This window comes from Pecten maximus, chromosome 18 (assembly GCF_902652985.1).
Source record: "Pecten maximus chromosome 18, xPecMax1.1, whole genome shotgun sequence".
Classification (NCBI taxonomy): Eukaryota; Metazoa; Mollusca; class Bivalvia; order Pectinida; family Pectinidae; genus Pecten; species Pecten maximus.
Genome location: NC_047032.1, coordinates 3,005,278 through 3,026,254, shown reverse-complemented (window position 1 = coordinate 3,026,254; position 20,977 = coordinate 3,005,278). Strand labels below are relative to the sequence as shown.

The 20,977-nt window shown below is 39.9% G+C and overlaps 1 protein-coding gene across 1 annotated transcript; it reads left to right on the top strand.

Annotated features, from left to right (window-relative positions):
• Positions 1-2,762: 2,762 nt before the first annotated feature.
• On the top strand, positions 2,763-9,635 carry LOC117317048 (CD209 antigen-like). The gene is made up of 4 exons (XM_033871833.1): positions 2,763-3,226; positions 4,864-4,964; positions 5,841-5,931; positions 8,539-9,635. Exons 1-4 carry the CDS (start codon positions 2,827-2,829, stop codon positions 8,772-8,774), a joined length of 828 nt encoding a protein of 275 aa, XP_033727724.1. The 5' UTR covers positions 2,763-2,826; the 3' UTR covers positions 8,775-9,635.
• The last annotated feature ends 11,342 nt before the right edge of the window (positions 9,636-20,977 follow it).

Below are 20,977 nucleotides of genomic sequence, written 5' to 3'. Positions count from 1 at the left end.
GTCATATTAACAGCCAGGGTAATTTACATAAGGACGTGCCAGGATTTGGAGGTGGAGGAAAGCCGGAGTACCCGGAGAAAAACCATCGGCCTACGGTCAGTACCAGGCAACTGCCCCCACGTAGGTTTCGAACTCGTAACCCAGAGGTGGAGGGCTAGTGATAAAGTGTCGGGACACCTTAACCACTAGGCCACCGTGATACCACGTGACAACCGGAATAGTGACGAAGGAACATCGAATGGATAATTCTCAAATCTGGATGAAAAGGCAAAATTGAATCATTAACGATAATTGGTTCTATTCACCATCTAGAAATGATTAAACATTTAAGATTTAAAAAGCTACACATGCGCATTTACTGTCTCCTACGTACTAATGTATTTCGGTCATTTTGACCCTTTTTGACCCAGCACATCAGCCCCACGGGACAGAGTCGGGGCATGCAGGTATGTGCGTACCATCTAGCACCATCCCATAATGATAATCTAACAGAAGAATTATTTCCAATGTCAAAAAAAAATGTGATTTACCTATTAAAAGTACAAACTTTAGAAAAGATGACTCCCTCCTCAATTTGGGAACGGGATATTCCAGGGTCATGAAATTCTGAATTTTCTTTAAACACATCAAGACGGTTAGACCCTACCATCTGTGAAGAGTATTTGATTCTATCATATCTGGGTCTTTGAAGAAGATTTTGGAAATTTCAGCCAATTTGACCAATTCTGACCTACCCCTTATAGAACCTTATAGAAGTTAAATTGGTGCTTTCTGATATTTTCACCTATCGAAGTTATCACAAACAAACGCCTAACATAACAATCTACTTCCATTAAACTGTAAAGATAATTTACCCAATAAAATCTGTGAGCTACAACTGCACGTTCATTCCAGTTCTAATATACTGTGAATCACATAACGGTCCAACCGTGTCATACTTTATTACATTTTTACCAGTGAAATGTCGAAAAATGTTCATTCTATAAAATTTATATTTTTCACTAGTGAAACTAGTTTTTACCAGTGAACTATCGAAAATTATTCATTCTATGAAAGTGATATTTTTCAATATAACTTTTTTCTGATTTGACCAATCAGAACATTGCTTACAAAGGAAAATTAAGATTTGCATATTGCTCTCCGTCATGTTATATGACGTCATAATGCAATATAGAATACATAACATCAAGACTAATTTTGTCGACATTTGTGAGCCGTTGACAGCGGACCGCAATGCATTCTGGGAGAGATTGAGCTGCCTCGGTATATTTTGCTATAACATGTAAGAAACAGAATATCTAACAGTATATTCTGTAATATCAAATATATTTCACTTGTGTGGCTATTATTTTGATATTTTTCCCTCGCGCTGCGCAAAATATTAGCACCACTTATAATATTGTGACGTCATTAATGATTAATGACGTCACAACAACTATGACGTCGCACGATTAATTTGAGAGTTATTTTCGCTTACTTTCTCTTAAATATGATTTTAGTGATAAACAGAATCTTTTAAAGTGTAAATAAGTCATATGGTTTATATTTTTCTCGTTAAGATCCTCCATAGCTAACATAAAATTCAAGTGTGCTGTACGTGTGAAGAAACTGATTATTGTCTACAAAACATGTTTTATCTCCTCAATTATTTAAAGTTGGTTCCCGCGTTATAACGCTCCATTTTTGTTCCTGTGAGAAATATCTATTTTTCCTGGATAGTCTAACTTTTGCGTTGATACCAGATTTGTAAAGTAACTCGCAATGAGAGTAAAGAATTGAAGATTCTTTTTCTCGGATTCAAACGGTACCGCTTTATATATATACCAAAATTGTATACTTGTACTCGGCGCGTTCGTCAGGAAAAACACTATATTTAGAGGTAACCGGAACGTATACACGGACATCATGTAAGTACGTATGTACTATACACAAGCACGTGCTTTGCGCAGATTTGGATTTATTCATGATGTATCTGACTAGCTGCACTAGTTTTTATAGATCTGCAACCAAATGATGTTAAAACAATGTCAAAATTCAGCAGAGTAACATTTCGTTCTGCCACCTTCTAAGGAACTGTCCAAAATATATTAGGCACTGCATTTGGAAATTACGTTTTCTTTTATAATATGTAGTGTTATAACTTCCGGCACATGCAAGACATAGATTCGTGAACTCTTGATGTTCCAACTTTTTTTTTTTTTTTTTGGTTTGTTTTGTTATGAACGGGTATTCACGTTATGACCCCGAGTTTTAAGTAAGATTTAACTTGGACAAACATGCACGTATATTATATCTGGATCTTATTTAGTGTAATGTTGGTGTGAGGGTCGTTTTAACCGTGCAGTATAATGAATAATCGTTGCCTTTTCATGTTATCACTTTCCATTTAGCTACCAGGCAGCATGTTATAAGCTTAAACAGACACGTTTTGAAAGAAAATGTAACATGCGGAGGTTCTATGGCATGCATACATACTAGACTTGACATAGAAACAATTTATACGCCGTGTGAAAATATCTAATTATGGGAACATTGAAAATGACCGCGTCAACCCAGCACTTTCGGTTCGCTGATAGCAATTTCCGGTGTACAGGTATACACAGTGATCCAGCGTTGGACCAACACATAGAAACTATTTGTTTGTAAAGTCGGACCAACGTATGTCCTCTAGCTGGGTATAAAGTGCTTTGTCAGCTGTGTGCATACGATAGGGTATATTTGAACGGAGAAGTCAGCCTTACGCATTCGATAATTATATAAGGTACACGTGAACAGAGAAGTCAGCTGGGCGCATTCGATAAGGTCCATGTGAACGAAGCAGGAACTATGAACTTTATAATTTTAACAGTGTTAGCTTTTATCTTACCGTACACTGCCATTGCCACGGGAGAGAATAAATACGAAAGTACGGATAAAAATGATTTGGCTGACGAAATAATGTTTCTGTTAAATGGGACGTTTTACCATCTAAAAGACCAATTGTGTAGTCTGCAGGGTAAAGTTGATGTTTTAGAAACCATGGTTGATCAGGTCGCCCCGCTGCCTGATGTCAGTAATAATACCCTGTTCACAGAATTCAAACAAATGGTTTCCAGAGAGCTTCTGGCTTTTGCAAAGATACAGAGTGGATTTGAAAATTCGATCCGCCTTCTTCAGAAGGAACAGGCAGAGATCCGAGCTTTTCTCAACAGCACCTGTAGACACAATGGTACTGACCAGAAAAAAGGTGAGATATAGCTGACCTCAACACTTACATGTACATTATAACATGACTAACCTGGTTTATTTAACTTTCATGAATAACCGTATACTATTCTTTTGGCCCGGGATATGACGCGACAGGTGGCGTTACTGGTCAAGATGAAGTATATGTGATTGGTCAACGTAGCGGTAAATGCAAAATGCAGATATGAAGTTAAAAACGAAACAAAATTAATATTGAATGCAAGCTGAATCAGTGGATGTATCTTTTCAAATGACACATTAATAAGATTTTATTCCTGATTCAAAAGCAGTCTTATTATCACCAACAATGTTTCAAACCGATATAATTTTGTTATCCGTGCTGCAACGCATTAGTTCGTTGATTTATTTCACCAGCAGTTTTGCATTATAACCACCAGCATTAAAACTATGCCGGTTATCCTTTTTTTAAAGGTATTTCTTGTTTAAAGGTATTTCTTGTTACGTTACTGTTACGGCTTTTACACGGACATGTTTGCATGATGTCCGGTTTTGACGTATTGTGCAATCATAACGAATGGGATACGTCCTCCTGGGATCAAACAATTTTGAAAAGTTTAGCTTCATATAATTTCTGAATTTTTGGGTTTGATACATTTTACCTGAGATTATAATGAAGATTTATTAATATGAGAAACAGTGTTTCCTTTGACATTGACTGAATATAATTGTATGAAGCGCACTCTCTAAAAATTGACCCAATGGGGGGAAACACGTGACCTTTAACTGATATGGGAACACTAAAAGCCAGATAATGGCGGACAAAGGTGCCAGCTCGTGGTAAGTTTGATGCTTTTAAACTCATTTACTGTATCGATATCATAAATTCAATAAGTGCACGGGATTCGTAGCGCTTAATACTCAATGGATATACACAAAAGACATCACTATATGCTGTAGTTATTCCAAACACTTCTACACCATTTTGCTACGCCAATTCTCAGGAAATGGTGTAGAAGTGTTTGGAATAACTACAGCATATAGTGATGTCTTTTGTGTAGATCCATATCTGTTAAAGATCACGTGTTTCCCCCATTGAGACCAGCGTTCTTGTCCGGCATGATATTTTAAGCAATATCTAGCAGACTGCGGTAGGATAGCCAAGCCAAGGGGTGATTTTTTTTTCTTAAGCAATAACTCCTGTATACAACTATTATCAATGTACAATTTAATTGGTATATGCATTATGGAGTAGTAAAAAATTGGTTCGAGATTAGAAATTTATAGATTTTCCGAAAGTGTATTTACGCCGGAAATTTAGTTGTGCCTACAGCGAAAAATGAAGGCTCATAATCAAGGTAAGATTGCGGGAAAACTTAATGTACAACATGTGTCAAAACAAGATTAATTCTGTCTTTGGGATGGATTTATTCAATTTCAAATAAGTTTCAGAAAAAAAAGGTATCTATAGATCGAATTGTGTCATTTTGGGTAAAAAAGTCATGATATTTGGCAATTTTTCAGTGGTTTTACTAACTAGTGCTTCACATGTTTAACACCAATGCTGACCAGATCTCGCTGCCAGGTCTTATAAAGTTCGTCAGCAAGATAAATGCGTGTTTTAGGATCTAAACACATTGCTTGAACAATCACTTTTGAAATTACGTGCACTGTTTTCAGACAATAACTATGGGAACTGTACGGCTGGATGGATAGCCTTACACAAGAAATGTTATTATATCTCCTCTGAAACTGAAAAGACAAACTGGGAATCGGCAGTTGTAAGTATTGAGAATGTATTTTTAGCCCGTCATCATCAAATGCTATCCAAACTGTGGGTAATTCTGGCTAGACGATTGGGTGCCGTAGATCGTGAGTTCGAGGCCCGGTCAGGGCACGAGTCAAAAAGTTGTCTTCCTTCGTCATTTGTGTTACTATGTTATATATCTACTTATTAGCAGACTGTATCATATACACTGTGTTGGTGATGGCGAAGATATAGATTTGAATTTCCTGTCGTAGTTGTACCGAGAAAAATATTTATAATATGCATGTATGTACAATTCGTATCCATGTATGTAAATACATTGCGATCCAGGTATTCATATCATCTTATAGACGACTTCCACAATGATCATGTCAGGGTATCGGGCCGACCATCACTGCGCCATTGAAACGTTCTTTTTTTCAGAACGCCGATGTGGCGCAGCGGTATAAGCTGCGGGTATTTCTGGCTAGGCGATTGCGTGCCGTAGATCGTGAGTTCGAGGCCCGGTCAGGGCACGAGTCAAAAAGTTGTCTTTCTTTGTCAATTGTGTTACTATGTCATATAATATATATATATATATACATCTTATAGGTAGAAGTTACCACCATCCTTATATAACTCAGGTAACAGGTGAAAACACAGGTAAATCTAGGTTAACTACTCTGAAATAGACTTTAATCTTGTCGCATCACTCCACTCATTACAGGATTTTAGAATGTGGGTAAATTGCGATACAGCCACACCTACAAATGCTTTCGATACTTGACTAATATTTTAACGACAGGGGAGTCCTGTCCGTTTTGCGAGACCTAATATAAATAAAACTGACAGAATTCATTATATTTAATACTCTTGAATGTTTGAAATAGTCTGAATTCTCTTGTTATAGACACATTGTAAAAACATTGGCAGTAAGCTGGTCGAACTGAAGAATGACAAGGAAGCTAGCCATCTGTTCCAGTTGATGCCGGAACGAGTCGGTAAGTTTTCTGCGTCATAGAGAAATGAAAAACACAATTTGGGTGACATGATTTTTTCATTATTATTTTTCCATGTATGTGGTAAATTAGATATTTAAAGTCCTGGAAGTTTGCCTTGACTGTTTGTCAATAGGGTTTGAAATCTTCCTATTCGTACAATCCTGGGGACAACGTGCATGTACATGTAGCTAGACCGTACTTACCAAAAGAAAGCAAAAAGCGTCGTCACAAACCTTTCAATACAATAATAATAAAAAAGTAATAATAAAAATAATAATAAAAAAATAACGATAAAAAAACAACCCCCCCCCCCCCCCCAACCCCCAACCCCACAACAAACCCCCCACAAAAAACCCAGTTATAATACAAATGATTTTAAATAAATTATGACGGATGATTTATGAAATGATATACACATGTATCTGTGTAGTGTTTGAATCTTCTAGACTTAAAACAGTATCTGACACGCGATTAAATGATTGATATCAAATGCTAGGTATCAATGTTGCATGAAGGGTGATTTCACTATATTAACTTATGATATTTCACATTATGTAAATACTATATAAACTGTTTAACTTTATTTATATTCGGCGAAAAAACAATACATAAATGGAATATACAAAACTCCTCATTGTTTTACACCCTTAGAATTTACAAACCTGTACCGTGTTTACCGAATCGTTAATGTCAATCATGTTTCTATGTCTCGTCAATGTCAATCATGTTTCTATGTCTCGTCAATGTCAATCATGTTTCTTTGACTCGTCAATGTCAATCATGTTTCTCTGTCTCGTCAATCATGTTTCTATGTCTCGTCAATGTCAATCATGTTTCTATGTCTCGTCAATGTCAATCATGTTTATATGTCTCGTCAATGTCAATCATGTTTATATGTCTCGTCAATGTCAATCATTTGTCTATGTCTCGTCAATCATGTTTCTATGTCTCGTCAATGTCAATCATATTTCTTTGTCTCGTCAATCATGTTTCTATGTCTCGTCAATGTCAATCATGTTTATATGTCTCGTCAATGTCAATCATGTTTCTATGTCTCGTCAATGTCAATCATGTTTCTTTGACCCGTCAATGTTTCTGTCTCGTCAATCATGTTTCTATGACTCGTCAATGACAATCATGTTTCAATGTCTCGTCAATGTCAATCATGTTTCTATGTCTCGTCAATGTCAATCATGTTTCTATGACTCGTCAATGTCAATCATGTTTCTATCTCTCGTCAATGTCAATCATGTTTCTATGACTCGTCAATGTCAATCATATTTCTATGTCTCGTCAATGTCAATCATGTTTCTATGTCTCGTCAATGTCAATCATGTTTCTATGACTCGTCAATGTCAATCATGTTTCTATCTCTCGTCAATGTCAATCATGTTTCTATGACTCGTCAATGTCAATCATGTTTCTATGTCTCGTCAATGTCAATCATGTTTCTATGACTCGTCAATGTTTCTGTCTCGTCAATCATGTTTCTATGTCTCGTCAATGTCAATCATGTTTCTATGACTCGTCAATGTTTCTGTCTCGTCAATCATGTTTCTATGACTCGTCAATCATGTTTCTATGTCTCGTCAATCATGTTTCTATGTCTCTTCAATGTTAATCATGTTTCTATGTCTCGTCAATCATGTTTCTATGTCTCGTCAATGTCAATCATGTTTCTATGACTCGTCAATGTCAATCATGTTTCAATGTCTCGTCAATGACAATCATGTTTCAATGTCTCGTCAATGTCAATCATGTTTCTATGTCTCGTCAATGTCAATCATGTTTCTATGTCTCGTCAATGACAATCATGTTTCAATGTCTCGTCAATGTCAATCATGTTTCAATGTCTCGTCAATGACAATCATGTTTCAATGTCTCGTCAATGACAATCATGTTTCAATGTCTCGTCAATGTCAATCATGTTTCTATGTCTCGTCAATGTCAATCATGTTTCTATGACTCGTCAATGTTTCTGTCTCGTCAATCATATTTCTATGACTCGTCAATGACAATCATGTTTCTATGACTCGTCAATGTTTCTGTCTCGTCAATCATGTTTCTATGACTCGTCAATGACAATCATGTTTCAATGTCTCGTCAATGTCAATCATGTTTCTATGTCTCGTCAATGTCAATCATGTTTCTATGTCTCGTCAATGTCAATCATGTTTCTATGACTCGTCAATGTTAATCATGTTTCTATGTCTCGTCAATGTCAATCATGTTTCTATGTCTCGTCAATGTCAATCATATTTCTTTGTCTCGTCAATCATGTTTCTATGTCTCGTCAATGTCAATCATGTTTCTTTGTCTCGTCAATGTTAATCATGTTTCTATGTCTCGTCAATCATGTTTCTATGTCTCGTCAATGTCAATCATGTTTCTGTGACTCTTTAATAATGATAGGGACCCGAAAGTAAAAATTCAGAAGGGAAGCAGGAAAATCACAATGACCCTAAATATATATCAACGACTACAATAGGACTTCATACATCGTATCTCCTACAGTATTCTGCATGCTTCATATTCATCCGGATATTTCTTCAAAGGTTTTTATCAGCCAATCAAAATTGTCGTTACATCATCGACTGTTTCTTTCAGGACACCGTGATTACATCTACACCGGGGAGAAAAGAGATGACGATGAAAACTGGGTGTATTTAACAGATTCAGAACTAGTTAACGAGGGAACCCGAACCTGGTCTCCAGATGAGCCGGGGGGACCCCCAGAGAATTGCGGATGTGTCAGCAAAGAGGATTCGCTTAAAATGACTGACTGTCACTGTACGGGGTTTGAATTACTGTTTATTTGTGAAAAAGCGCGTGCAACCAAATAAACAAACTTTTCAAAGCAAACATGTAGGGAAGGAACATAATAGTCTTGATGTATTTTAACATTGATGTGATATTCAATCATTGATGCTTTATTATATTGATGTAATGATTTACTATTATTGTAATATTCTTGATGTAATATTATATTATTGATGTAATATTCTGATATAAATGTAATATCATATTGATGAAGTATTGTATTATTGATGTAATCTATTTTTGATGTTATATCATATCATTGATGTAATAGTCTATCATTGATGTAATATTCTATCATTGATGTAATATTCTATCATTGATTTAATATTCTATCATTGATGTAATATTCTATCATTGATGTAATATTCTATCATTGATTTGATATTCTATCATTGATGTAATATTCTATCATTGATGTAATATTCTATCATTGATGTAATAATCTATCATTGATGTAATATTCTATCATTGATGTAATATTCTATCATTGATGTAATATTCTATCATTGATTTAATATTCTATCATTGATGTAATATTCTATCATTGATGTAATAGTCTATCATTGGTTTAATATTCTATTATTGATGTAATATTAATGATTATTATTCTGTCATCATGTAATTGTCTTTTATGTAGAATGAAAGAATTGTTTACCATGCGTCCAAAACATAGATATACATTGTATGTGTGTGTAATTTACTTCGGATTATTGTGTAAATAAAATCAACATGTCGGAAGTTAATATCGTAAAAAATGTAAATACAAACAAAAATCAACGATATTAATATATAGTCAAACCAGAATGACCTGTATCGTTGACCTTTTCGTAAAATGTTCAAAGTGGGCCGCAGGCCTGAGTTATTAATTAAAATTGCAAAATATCCGAGTCCTAGTTGTATATCCTGCAACAGCAAACGAGTCAAAGTTGATTATTTCTATTCTACCATGTACTGTTTAGTTCTGAGATCTATCTCTTCCTAATAGAAAAACGACAAAGAAACCCCGGGAAATGTGTCGCTTCATGGCTGTTACAATTCACAGGAAACGACAGGTGCGCGTGCTGATGAATATTCAAAAGCTGACGTCAATCCCAAGCGACGTCGTCTGCTGAAAACGTTGTCGTTTTGACGGCAACGTTATGAGAACTTTCGGGGATGTCGGCCAGCAATTCATTTAGAAATGCTCTCCAAACGTTGCCTGTGGAAATTGACCTTACAACATATTGTTAAGCAAAGTCTGTTCTGGGTGGATAGAAATTAACAATCTGGCAAATTTATCCGTTGTAAAATACACGGTCTCCGACGTTCAAACGTTTTGGTGCCGCCATGTTTGTTTACAAATGCACGATTTTGGAGGGGGAGATTAAACAACCATGACTTACGAGCGTGTATTATTGACTCGAGAGTGGATTACTGGCAAATCATACACGGTTTTAAACCAATCAAAACTGGCGTTGCATAGCGTGGTAGAATACATTATAAATACAAAGCACCTATTTCCCCTAAATGACTACAGACTCGTCTGTAATCAATATACAGTGTACTAATCCAAGTTCAGCACGACAGGTCATTCGGACTATACAAACGGTGTAATAATATTCGTCTAGCTATGCTTGAATACCAAAGCTCAAGAAACCGGCTGAAAAGAGAGAAAAGAGAATTAAAAGTAAAGAAAAAATAATCGTTGCTTTAAAATAACATTCGCGAAACAGATTAGTCGATTTATTTTTATCCTATTTACAACCGGGTCATTTAAGGACGTGCCAGGTTTTGGAGGTGGAGGAAAGCCGGAGTGCCCGGAGAAAACCCACCGACCTACGGTCAGTAAAAGGCAATTAATTGTCCCACGTAGGTTTCGAACTTGCAACCCAGAGGTGGGAGGCTATTGACAAAGTGTCGGTATAGCTTGACCACTCGGCCACCGCGGCCTCTCGCGAAACAGATCACAATGGTCTAGTCTCAAACGAGGCTACGTTATCATGTAATTATGAAACACCATGGTAACGTTCGGTGTGTACGGTTTAATTCTAACCCCATGTAGAGCCCCATGTCCAATTCAGGCTACGACAGGTGACATCGCCGTATTAAGGACAGGTGACATCGCCGTATTGAGGACAGGTGGCATCGCCGTATTGAGGACAGGTGACATCGCCGTATTGAGACCAGTTGACCTCGCCGTATTGAGGACAGGTGACCTTGCCGTATTGAGGACAGTTGACCTCGCCTTATTGAGGACAGGTGACCTTGCCGTATTGAGGACAGGTGATCTTGCCGTATTGAGGACAGTTGACCTCGCCGTATTGAGGACAGGTGACCTTGCCGTATTGAGGACAGTTGACCTCGCCGTATTGAGGACAGGTGACCTCGCCGTATTGAGGACAATTGACCTCGCCGTATTGAGGACAGGTGACCTTGCCGTATTGAGGACAGGTGACCTTGCCGTTTTGAGGACAGGTGACCTCGCCGTATTAAGGACAGTTGACCTCGCCGTATTGAGGACAGTTGACCTAGCCGTATTGAGGACAGGTAACATCGCCGTTTTGAGGACAGGTGACCTCGCCGTATTAAGGACAGGTGACCTTGCCGTTTTGAGGACAGGTGACCTCGCCGTATTGAGGACAGGTAACATCGCCGTATTGAGGACGGATGACCTTGCCGTATTGAGGACAGATGACCTTGCCGTATTGAGGACAGGTGACCTCGCCGTATTGAGGACAGATGACCTTGCCGTATTGAGACATTTCTCATTTTGAGATAGCCCTATCAAGAGGCACGGAGACAGAATTTCTTAGTCAGTAGCTTCGGTATAGACGTTAATTTTCCAACATTATGGATGCCAAATTATCGCGTTATTGGGATTCTTTAGCGCCAGCCAAGTTGGTGTATATCTTTAATAGTTGAGGTGTGAGGTGTGTGGCACGCTCGATAGAGACTTTTCCAGTAATCTGAATGTCGTGTGCCGATAAGTGTCTCCGTGGTAAGTTTTCTGTTATTTACCTGTATCTTTGGAGTTCCGTTAAGGCCGAATTCCCAATATCGCTCCTCCGCGTAAAAACACGATGGCGAAGGAGAAAAAACACAATGGCGAAGGAGCGAAAACCGATGGCGAAGGAGAAAAACACGATGGCGAAGGAGCAAAAACTAGATGGCGAAGGAGCAAAAACTAGATGGTGAAGGAGCGAAAACACGATGGCGAAGGAGCGAAAACACGATGGCGAAGGAGAAAAAACACGATGGCGAAGGAGCAAAAAGTAGATGGCGAAGGAGCAAAAACTAGATCGTGAAGGAGCGAAGGAGCCAAAATACGATGGCGGCGAAGGAGCGAAAACTAGATGGTGAAGGAGCGAAGGAGCCAAAATACGATGACAGAGTGAAAATACGATGGCGAAGGAGCGGTGGAACTTCGCTCCTCCTTCGCCATCTTGTTTACGCTCCTTCGCGATTGAGCGATAAGGAGCGATATTGGAAATTTGGCCCTACCGGAACTCCATACGTATGTAGTTTGTTGTTATAGGAAAAAATATCACCCCTTTTTCCTACTATATCAACAAGGTGGAACACTTGAAGATCGGACGATGTAACGACTGTGGAACGGACGTAGGCAATCTATCTTAGAGCTGTTTTAAAACGAGCAGTCTTATTGGTCGACAAGATACAAGATACAAAAAGATTTATTTAAAGTTGTATATGTTAAACAAAGAACATAAGCTCTGTTGAGCTATTTCTACGACTAAACATAAGTGAAATACAGAAAAAATTATAACAAAAACACAGTAATATCACAGCATACAAGTTATATCAAATGACTAGGGGAAACGAAAAACAACAAGAGACAATGAAGGATACATACTAAAAGTACATACATTCCATTTTTCTTTAATGTAAGCGTGCAGAGATTGCAAGTTTTATAGCCTGACCAATTATCCCGAGAGGCCAGTCTTAGTGGAGGTCATATCAACTCTAGCCACATCAACTGAGCTATCGATTTGATTGACCAGTCTCCCTGCCAGACACAGTATAAAGCTCAAAAACTAAACATATCTACGTACAATCATGCATGGCAATCATGACAATCATAACAATCACGACAATCACGGTAATCATGACAATCACAACAATCATGACAATCATGACAAGCATGACAATCATGACAATAACGACAATCACATATAGCCTACTTTCATTCCGCAGTTGATGCATCGTCGGCTATCACGATCGCGATAGGTCCTCTCATCTTTAATTTATCGTCACACGACAAAAAATAGCATGCGCTGATATTTAAGGATTCTAAATGTCAAAAAAACATTTTTGATATGACCTCTACGCATTAGACGTTATAGGGATCTGCAGTACGTACGTCTACATCATAATGGGAAATGTCTACCACGACAGATGACGGAGTAATGGTCAGTTGGTCAGTTATAACTAATGACCTGCTCTTAGTCTCGAACAACATAGGTCACTTCGATTTCCACAAGAAAACATAAACCAATACCTACTTACAAATTAACCCGGGAGTTTTCATTTTACGGGAAATCTTAACCAAACGTAGTTAATCAAAAAATCGACATCAATCGTCCTCACAATATTGTAAAACAAGTAAAGAATAAATCTCACCTTACTTGATATAGGTCACGGTTAATCCAGGTACCACCATGATATAGGTCACGGTTAATCCAGGTACCACCATGATATAGGTCACGGTTAATCCAAGTACCACTACGGATTACCATGATATAGGTCACGGTTAATCCAAGTACCACTACGGATTACCATGATATAGGTCACGGTTAATCCAGGTAGAACTACGGATTACCATGATATAGGTCACGATTAATCCAGGTACCACTACGGATTACCATGATATAGGTCACGGTTAATCCAGGTAGAACTACGGATTACCATGATATAGGTCACGATTAATCCAGGTACCACTACGGATTACCATGATATAGGTCACGGTTAATCAAGGTTGAACTACGAATTACCATGATATAGTTCACGGTTAATCCAGGTAGAACTACGGATTACCATGATATAGGTCACGATTAATCCGAGTACAACTACGGATTACCATGATATAGGTCACGGTTAATCCAGGTACCACTACGGATTAACACGATATAGGTCACGGTTAATCCAAGTACAACTACGGATTACCATAATACAGGTCAGGGTTAATCCAGGTACCCCTACGGATTACCATGATATAGGTCACGGTTAATCCAAGTACAACTACGGATTACCACGATATAGGTCACGGTTAATCCAGATACCATCATGATATAGGTCACGGTTAATCCAGGTACAACTACGGATTACCACGATATAGGTCACGGTTAATCCAGATACCACTACGGATTACCATGATATAGGTCACGGTTAATCCAGGTAGAACTACGGATTACCATGATATAGGTCACGATTAATCCAGGTACCACTACGGATTACCATGATATAGGTCACGGTTAATCCAGGTAGAACTACGGATTACCATGATATAGGTCACGATTAATCCAGGTACCACTACGGATAACCATGATATAGGTCACGGTTAATCCAGGTTGAACTACGGATTACCATGATATAGGTCACGGTTAATCCAGGTACCAGTACGGATTACCATGATATAGGTCACGGTTAATCCAAGTACCACTACGGATTACCATGATATAGTTCACGGTTTATCCAAGTACCACTACGGATTACCATGATATAGGTCACGGTTAATCCAGGTACCACTACGGATTAACACGATATAGGTCACGGTTAATCCAAGTACAACTACGGATTACCATGATACAGGTCAGGGTTAATCCAGGTACCCCTACGGATTACCATGATATAGGTCACGGTTAATCCAAGTACCACTACGGATTACCATGATATAGGTCACGATTAATCCAGGTACCACTACGGATTACCATGATATAGGTCACGGTTAATCCAGGTTGAACTACGGATTACCATGATATAGGTCACGGTTAATCCAGGTACCAGTACGGATTACCATGATATAGGTCACGGTTAATCCAAGTACCACTACGGATTACCATGATATAGGTCACGGTTTATCCAAGTACCACTACGGATTACCATGATATAGGTCACGGTTAATCTAGGTACCACTACGGATTAACACGATATAGGTCACGGTTAATCCAAGTACAACTACGGATTACCATGATACAGGTCAGGGTTAATCAAGGTACCCCTACGGATTACCATGATATAGGTCACGGTTAATCCAGATACCATCATGATATAGGTCACGGTTAATCCAGGTACAACTACGGATTACCACGATATAGGTCACGGTTAATCCAGATACCACTACGGATTACCATGATATAGGTCACGGTTTATCCAGGTACCACCATGATATAGGTCACGGTTAATCCAGGTACCATCATGATATAGGTCCCGGTTAATCCAAGTACCACTACGGATTACCATAATATAGGTCACGGTTAATCAAAGTACCACTACGGATTACCACGATATAGGTCACGGTTAATCCAGGTACCACTACGGATTACCATGATATAGGTCACGGTTTATCCAGTTACCACCATGATATAGGTCACGGTTAATTCAGGTACCACTACGGATTACCACGATATATGTCACGGTTAATCCAGGTACAACTGCAGATTACCACGATATAGGTCACGGTTAATCCAGATACCATCATGATATAGGTCACGGTTAATCAAAGTACCACTACGGATTACCACGATATAGGTCACGGTTAATCCAGGTACCACTACGGATTACCATGATATAGGTCACGGTTAATCCAGGTACAACTACGGATTACCATGATATAGGTCACGGTTAATCCAGGTACCACTACGGATTACCATGATATAGATCACGGTTAATCCAGGTACCAGTACGGATTACCACGATATAGGTCACGGTTAATCGAAGTACCACTACGGATTACCATGATATAGGTCAGGGTTAATCCAGGTACAACTGCGGATTACCACGATATAGGTCACGGTTAATCCAAATACCACTACGGATTACCACGATATAGGTCACGGTTAATCCAGGTACAACTACGGATTACCATGATATAGGTCACGGTTAATCCAGGTACCACTACGGATTACCATGATATAGATCACGTTTAATCCAGGTACCAGTACGGATTACCACGATATAGGTCACGGTTAATCGAAGTACCACTACGGATTACCATGATATAGATCAGGGTTAATCCAGGTACAACTGCGGATTACCACGATATAGGTCACGGTTAATCCAAATACCACTACGGATTACCACGATATAGGTCACGGTTAATCCAGGTACCAGTACGGATTACCACGATATAGGTCACGGTTAATCGAAGTACCACTACGGATTACCATGATATAGGTCAGGGTTAATCGAAGTACCACTACGGATTACCATGATATAGGTCACGGTTAATCCAGGTAACACTACGGATTACCATGATATATGTCACGGTTAATCTAGGTACCGCTACGGTATTTTGGCTGACGGTACTGATTTGTCATACTTTACCCTAGTTGATGGTAATGCGGTGCGGTTAAGTGCCGGATCGTCACGGATGACCCTGACTCTGGCTGTAAATGGGACGTTAACCCCCCCCCCCCCCCCCCCCCCCCCCCCCAAGTAAATCAACGACCTATCAGACTATTTTAGAGCAGTTTCCTGACTGTAACATATATCTTGCTAATAAATGTTCCTGTGGTTTTATGCATTACAGTTCAGCCTGCTGCTAGCAACCTACAAAGCCAGGTCGTTTCCTCCCGGTCTGTCCAGTTCTGGCGGGGTCCTTCCAGGTCTGTCGGGGCCCCTACCGGTCTGACGGGGTTCCTACCGGTCTATCCAGTTCTTGCGGGGTCCCTCCCGGTCTGTCCAGTTCTGACGGGGTCCCTACTGGTCTGACGGGGTCCATACCGGTCTGACGGGGTCCCTCCCGGTCTGTCCAGTTCTGACGGGGTCCCTACCGGTCTGTCCAGTTCTGACGGGGTCCCTACCGGTCTGTCCAGTTCTGACGGGGTCCCTACCGGTCTGTCCAGTTCTGACGGGGTCCCTACCGGTCTGTCCAGTTCTACCGGGGTCCCTACTGGTCTGTCCAGTTCTGCCGGGGTACCTACCGGTCTGTCCAGTTCTGACGGTGTCCCTACCGGTCTGTCCAGTTCTGACGGGGTCCCTTCTGGTCTGTCCAGTTCTGACGGGGTCCCTTCCGGTGTGCCAGTTCTGACGGGGTCCCTCCCGGTCTGTCTTGTTCTGGCGGGGTTCCTACCGGTCTGTCCAGTTCTGACGGTGTCCCTACCGGTCTGTCCAGTTCTGACGGGGTCCCTTCCGGTTTGCCAGTTCTGACGGGGTCCCTCCCGGTCTGTCTTGTTCTGGCGGGGTCCCTACCGGTCTGTCCAGTTCTGGCGGGGTCCCTACCGGTCTGTCCAGTTCTGACGGGGTCCCTCCCGGTCTGTCCAGTTCTGACGGGGTCCCTACCGGTCTGTCCAGTTCTGACGGGGTCCCTGTCGGTCTGTCCAGTTCGCACGGGGTCCCTACCGGTCTGTCCAGTTCTGCTGGGGTCCCTACCGGTCTGTCCAGCTCTGAAGGGGTCCCTTCCGGTCTGACAAGTTCTGCCGGGGTCCCTACCGGTCTGTCCAGTTCTGACGGTGTCCCTACCGGTCTGTCCAGTTCTGACGGGGTCCCTTCTGGTCTGTCCAGTTCTGACGGGGTCCCTCCCGGTCTGACGGGGTTCCTACCGGTCTGTCCAGTTCTGACGGGGTCCCTCACGCGTCTCATGTTCCTATCATTGTCTGTCACATTTTCCACGTTCTGACAGGGCTTTCCACGGATGAAACATGGTTACAAACTGGTTTGACAAGCTCACCAACAAAATGTCTGGTACCCGGGAAATGACTCTGTGTGATCAATGTGGGTACCGTGTATTGTTAGTAAGCCAGAAATTACAAGTGTGTTATTATATCGTGTTGTGAGAGCTATGTGCTCATTGTAAGATAAATGTAAATGTGCTTGTTATGTCTGTGTTTATTAAACCAATTTGTCATACAAGTATATGGGCTATCTATCTTTTATTTAAAGATTCACATCTCTCGATCAATTGAACCAATAATTGATCGACAATGCCATTAAATTACAATCAAAGCTTTCACACTGTACTGATGGCACACATGTACAAATGTCACACACGTACAAATGTCACACACGTACAAATGTCACACACGTACAAATGTCACAAACGTTCAAATGTCACACACGTACAAATGTCACAAACGCACAAATGTCAAACACGTACAAATGTCACACACGTACAAATGTCACACACGCACAAATGTCACACGTACAAATGTCACATACGTACACATGGCACTCATGTACAAATGTCACACATGTACAAATGCCACACACATGTACAAATGTCACACACGTACAAATGTCACACATGTACAAATGTCATACATGTACAAATGTCATACATGTACAAATGTCACACACGTACAAATGTCACACATGTACAAATGTCACACATGTACAAATGTCACACATGTACACATGTCACACACGTACAAATGTCACATACGTACAAATGGCACTCATGTACAAATGTCACACATGTACAAATGCCACACACATGTACAAATGCCATACACGTACAAATGTCACACATGTACAAATGTCATACACGTACAAATGTCACACACGTACAATGTCACACAAACATGTACAAATGTCACATACATACAAATGTCACACACGTACAAATGTCACACACACATACAAATGTCACACACGTACAAATGTCACACACACGTACAAATGTCACACATGTACAAATGTCACACACACGTACAAATGTCACACATGTACAAATGTCACACACGTACAAATGTCACACACGTACAAATGTCACAAACGTTCAAATGTCACACACGTACAAATTCTACACACGTACAAATGTCACACACGTACAAATGTCACACACGTACAAATGTCACACACGTACAAATGTCACACACGTACAAATGTCACAAACGTTCAAATGTCACACACGTACAAATGCCACACACGTACAAATGTCACAAACGTTCAAATGTCACACACGTACAAATGTCACAAACGTTCAAATGTCACACACGTAGAAATGTCACACACGTACAAATGTTACACACATACAAATGTCACACACGTACAAATGTCACACACGTACAAATGTCACAAACGTTCAAATGTCACACACGTACAAATGTCACACACGCACAAATGTCACACACGTACAAATGTCACACACGTACAAATGTCACAAACGTTCAAATGTCACACACGTACAAATGTCACACACGCACAAATGTCAAACACGTACAAATGTCACACATGTACAAATGTCATACATGTACAAATGTCACACACGTACAAATGTCACACACGTTCAAATGTCACTCACGTACAAATGTCACACACGTACAAATGTCACACACGTACAAATGTCACACACGTACAAATGTCACACACGTACAAATGTCACAAACGTTCAAATGTCACACACGTACAAATGTCAAACACGTACAAATGTCACAAACGTTCAAATGTCACACACGTACAAATGTTACACACATACAAATGTCACACACGTACAAATGTCACACACGTACAAATGTCACAAACGTTCAAATGTCACACACGTACAAATGTCACACACGCACAAATGTCACACACGTACAAATGTCACACACGTACAAATGTCACAAACGTTCAAATGTCACACACGTAGAAATGTCACACACGTACAAATGTTACACACATACAAATGTCACACACGTACAAATGTCACACACGTACAAATGTCACAAACGTTCAAATGTCACACACGTACAAATGTCACACACGCACAAATGTCACACACGTACAAATGTCACACACGTACAAATGTCACAAACGTTCAAATGTCACACACGTACAAATGTCACACACGCACAAATGTCAAACACGTACAAATGTCACACATGTACAAATGTCATACATGTACAAATGTCACACACGTACAAATGTCACACACGTTCAAATGTCACTCACGTACAAATGTCACACACGTACAAATGTCACACACGTACAAATGTCACACACGTACAAATGTCACACACGTACAAATGTCACAAACGTTCAAATGTCACACACGTACAAATGTCACAAACGCACAAATGTCAAACACGTACAAATGTCACACACGTACAAATGTCACACACGCACAAATGTCACACACGTACAAATGTCACACCCGTACAAATGTCACACATGTACAAATGTCATACATGTACAAATGTCACACCCGTACAAATGTCACACCCGTACAAATGTCACACACGTACAAATGCCACTCACGTACAAATGTCACACACGTACAAATGTCACACACATGTACAAATGTCACACAAGTACAAATGTCACACACGTACAACTGTTACACACGTACAAATGTCACACACGTACAAATGTCACACACGTACAAATGTCACACACGTACAAATGTAACGCATGTACAAATGTCACGCACGTACAACTGTTACACACGTACAAATGTCACACACGTACAAATGTCACACACGTACAAATGTAACGCATGTACAAATGTCACACACGTACAACTGTTACACACGTACAAATGTCACACACGTACAAATGTAACGCATGTACAAATGTCACACACGCACAAATGTCAAACACGTACAAATGTCACACACGTACAAATGTCACATGCGTACAAATGCCACTCACGTACAAATGTCACACACGTACAAATGTCACACATATGTACAAATGTCACACACGAACAAATGTCACACACGAACAAATGTCACATACGTACAAATGTCACACACGTACAAATGTCACATACGTACAAATGTCACACACGTACAAATGTCACACACGTACAAATGTCACATACGTACAAATGTCACACACGTACAAATGGCACACATGTACAAATGTCACACACGTACAAATGTCACATACGTACAAATGTCACACACATGTACAAATGTCACACACGTACAAATGTCACACATGTACAAATGTAACGCATGTACAAATGTCACACACGCACAAATGTCAAACACGTACAAATGTAACGCATGTACAAATGTCACACACGTACAAATGTCACACATGTACAAATGTCACTCACGTACAAATGTCACATACGTACAAATGTCAC

What these genes read in the sequence shown, in the direction of transcription:
- LOC117317048 (XM_033871833.1), top strand. Translation starts at nt 2,827, where the DNA reads ATGAACTTTATAATTTTAACAGTGTTAGCTTTTATCTTACCGTACACT. An exon ending in TGGTACTGACCAGAAAAAAG is followed by an intron (nt 3,227 to 4,863) that starts GTGAGATATAGC and finishes CACTGTTTTCAG; the next exon opens with ACAATAACTATGGGAACTGT. An exon ending in GTTGATGCCGGAACGAGTCG is followed by an intron (nt 5,932 to 8,538) that starts GTAAGTTTTCTG and finishes TGTTTCTTTCAG; the next exon opens with GACACCGTGATTACATCTAC.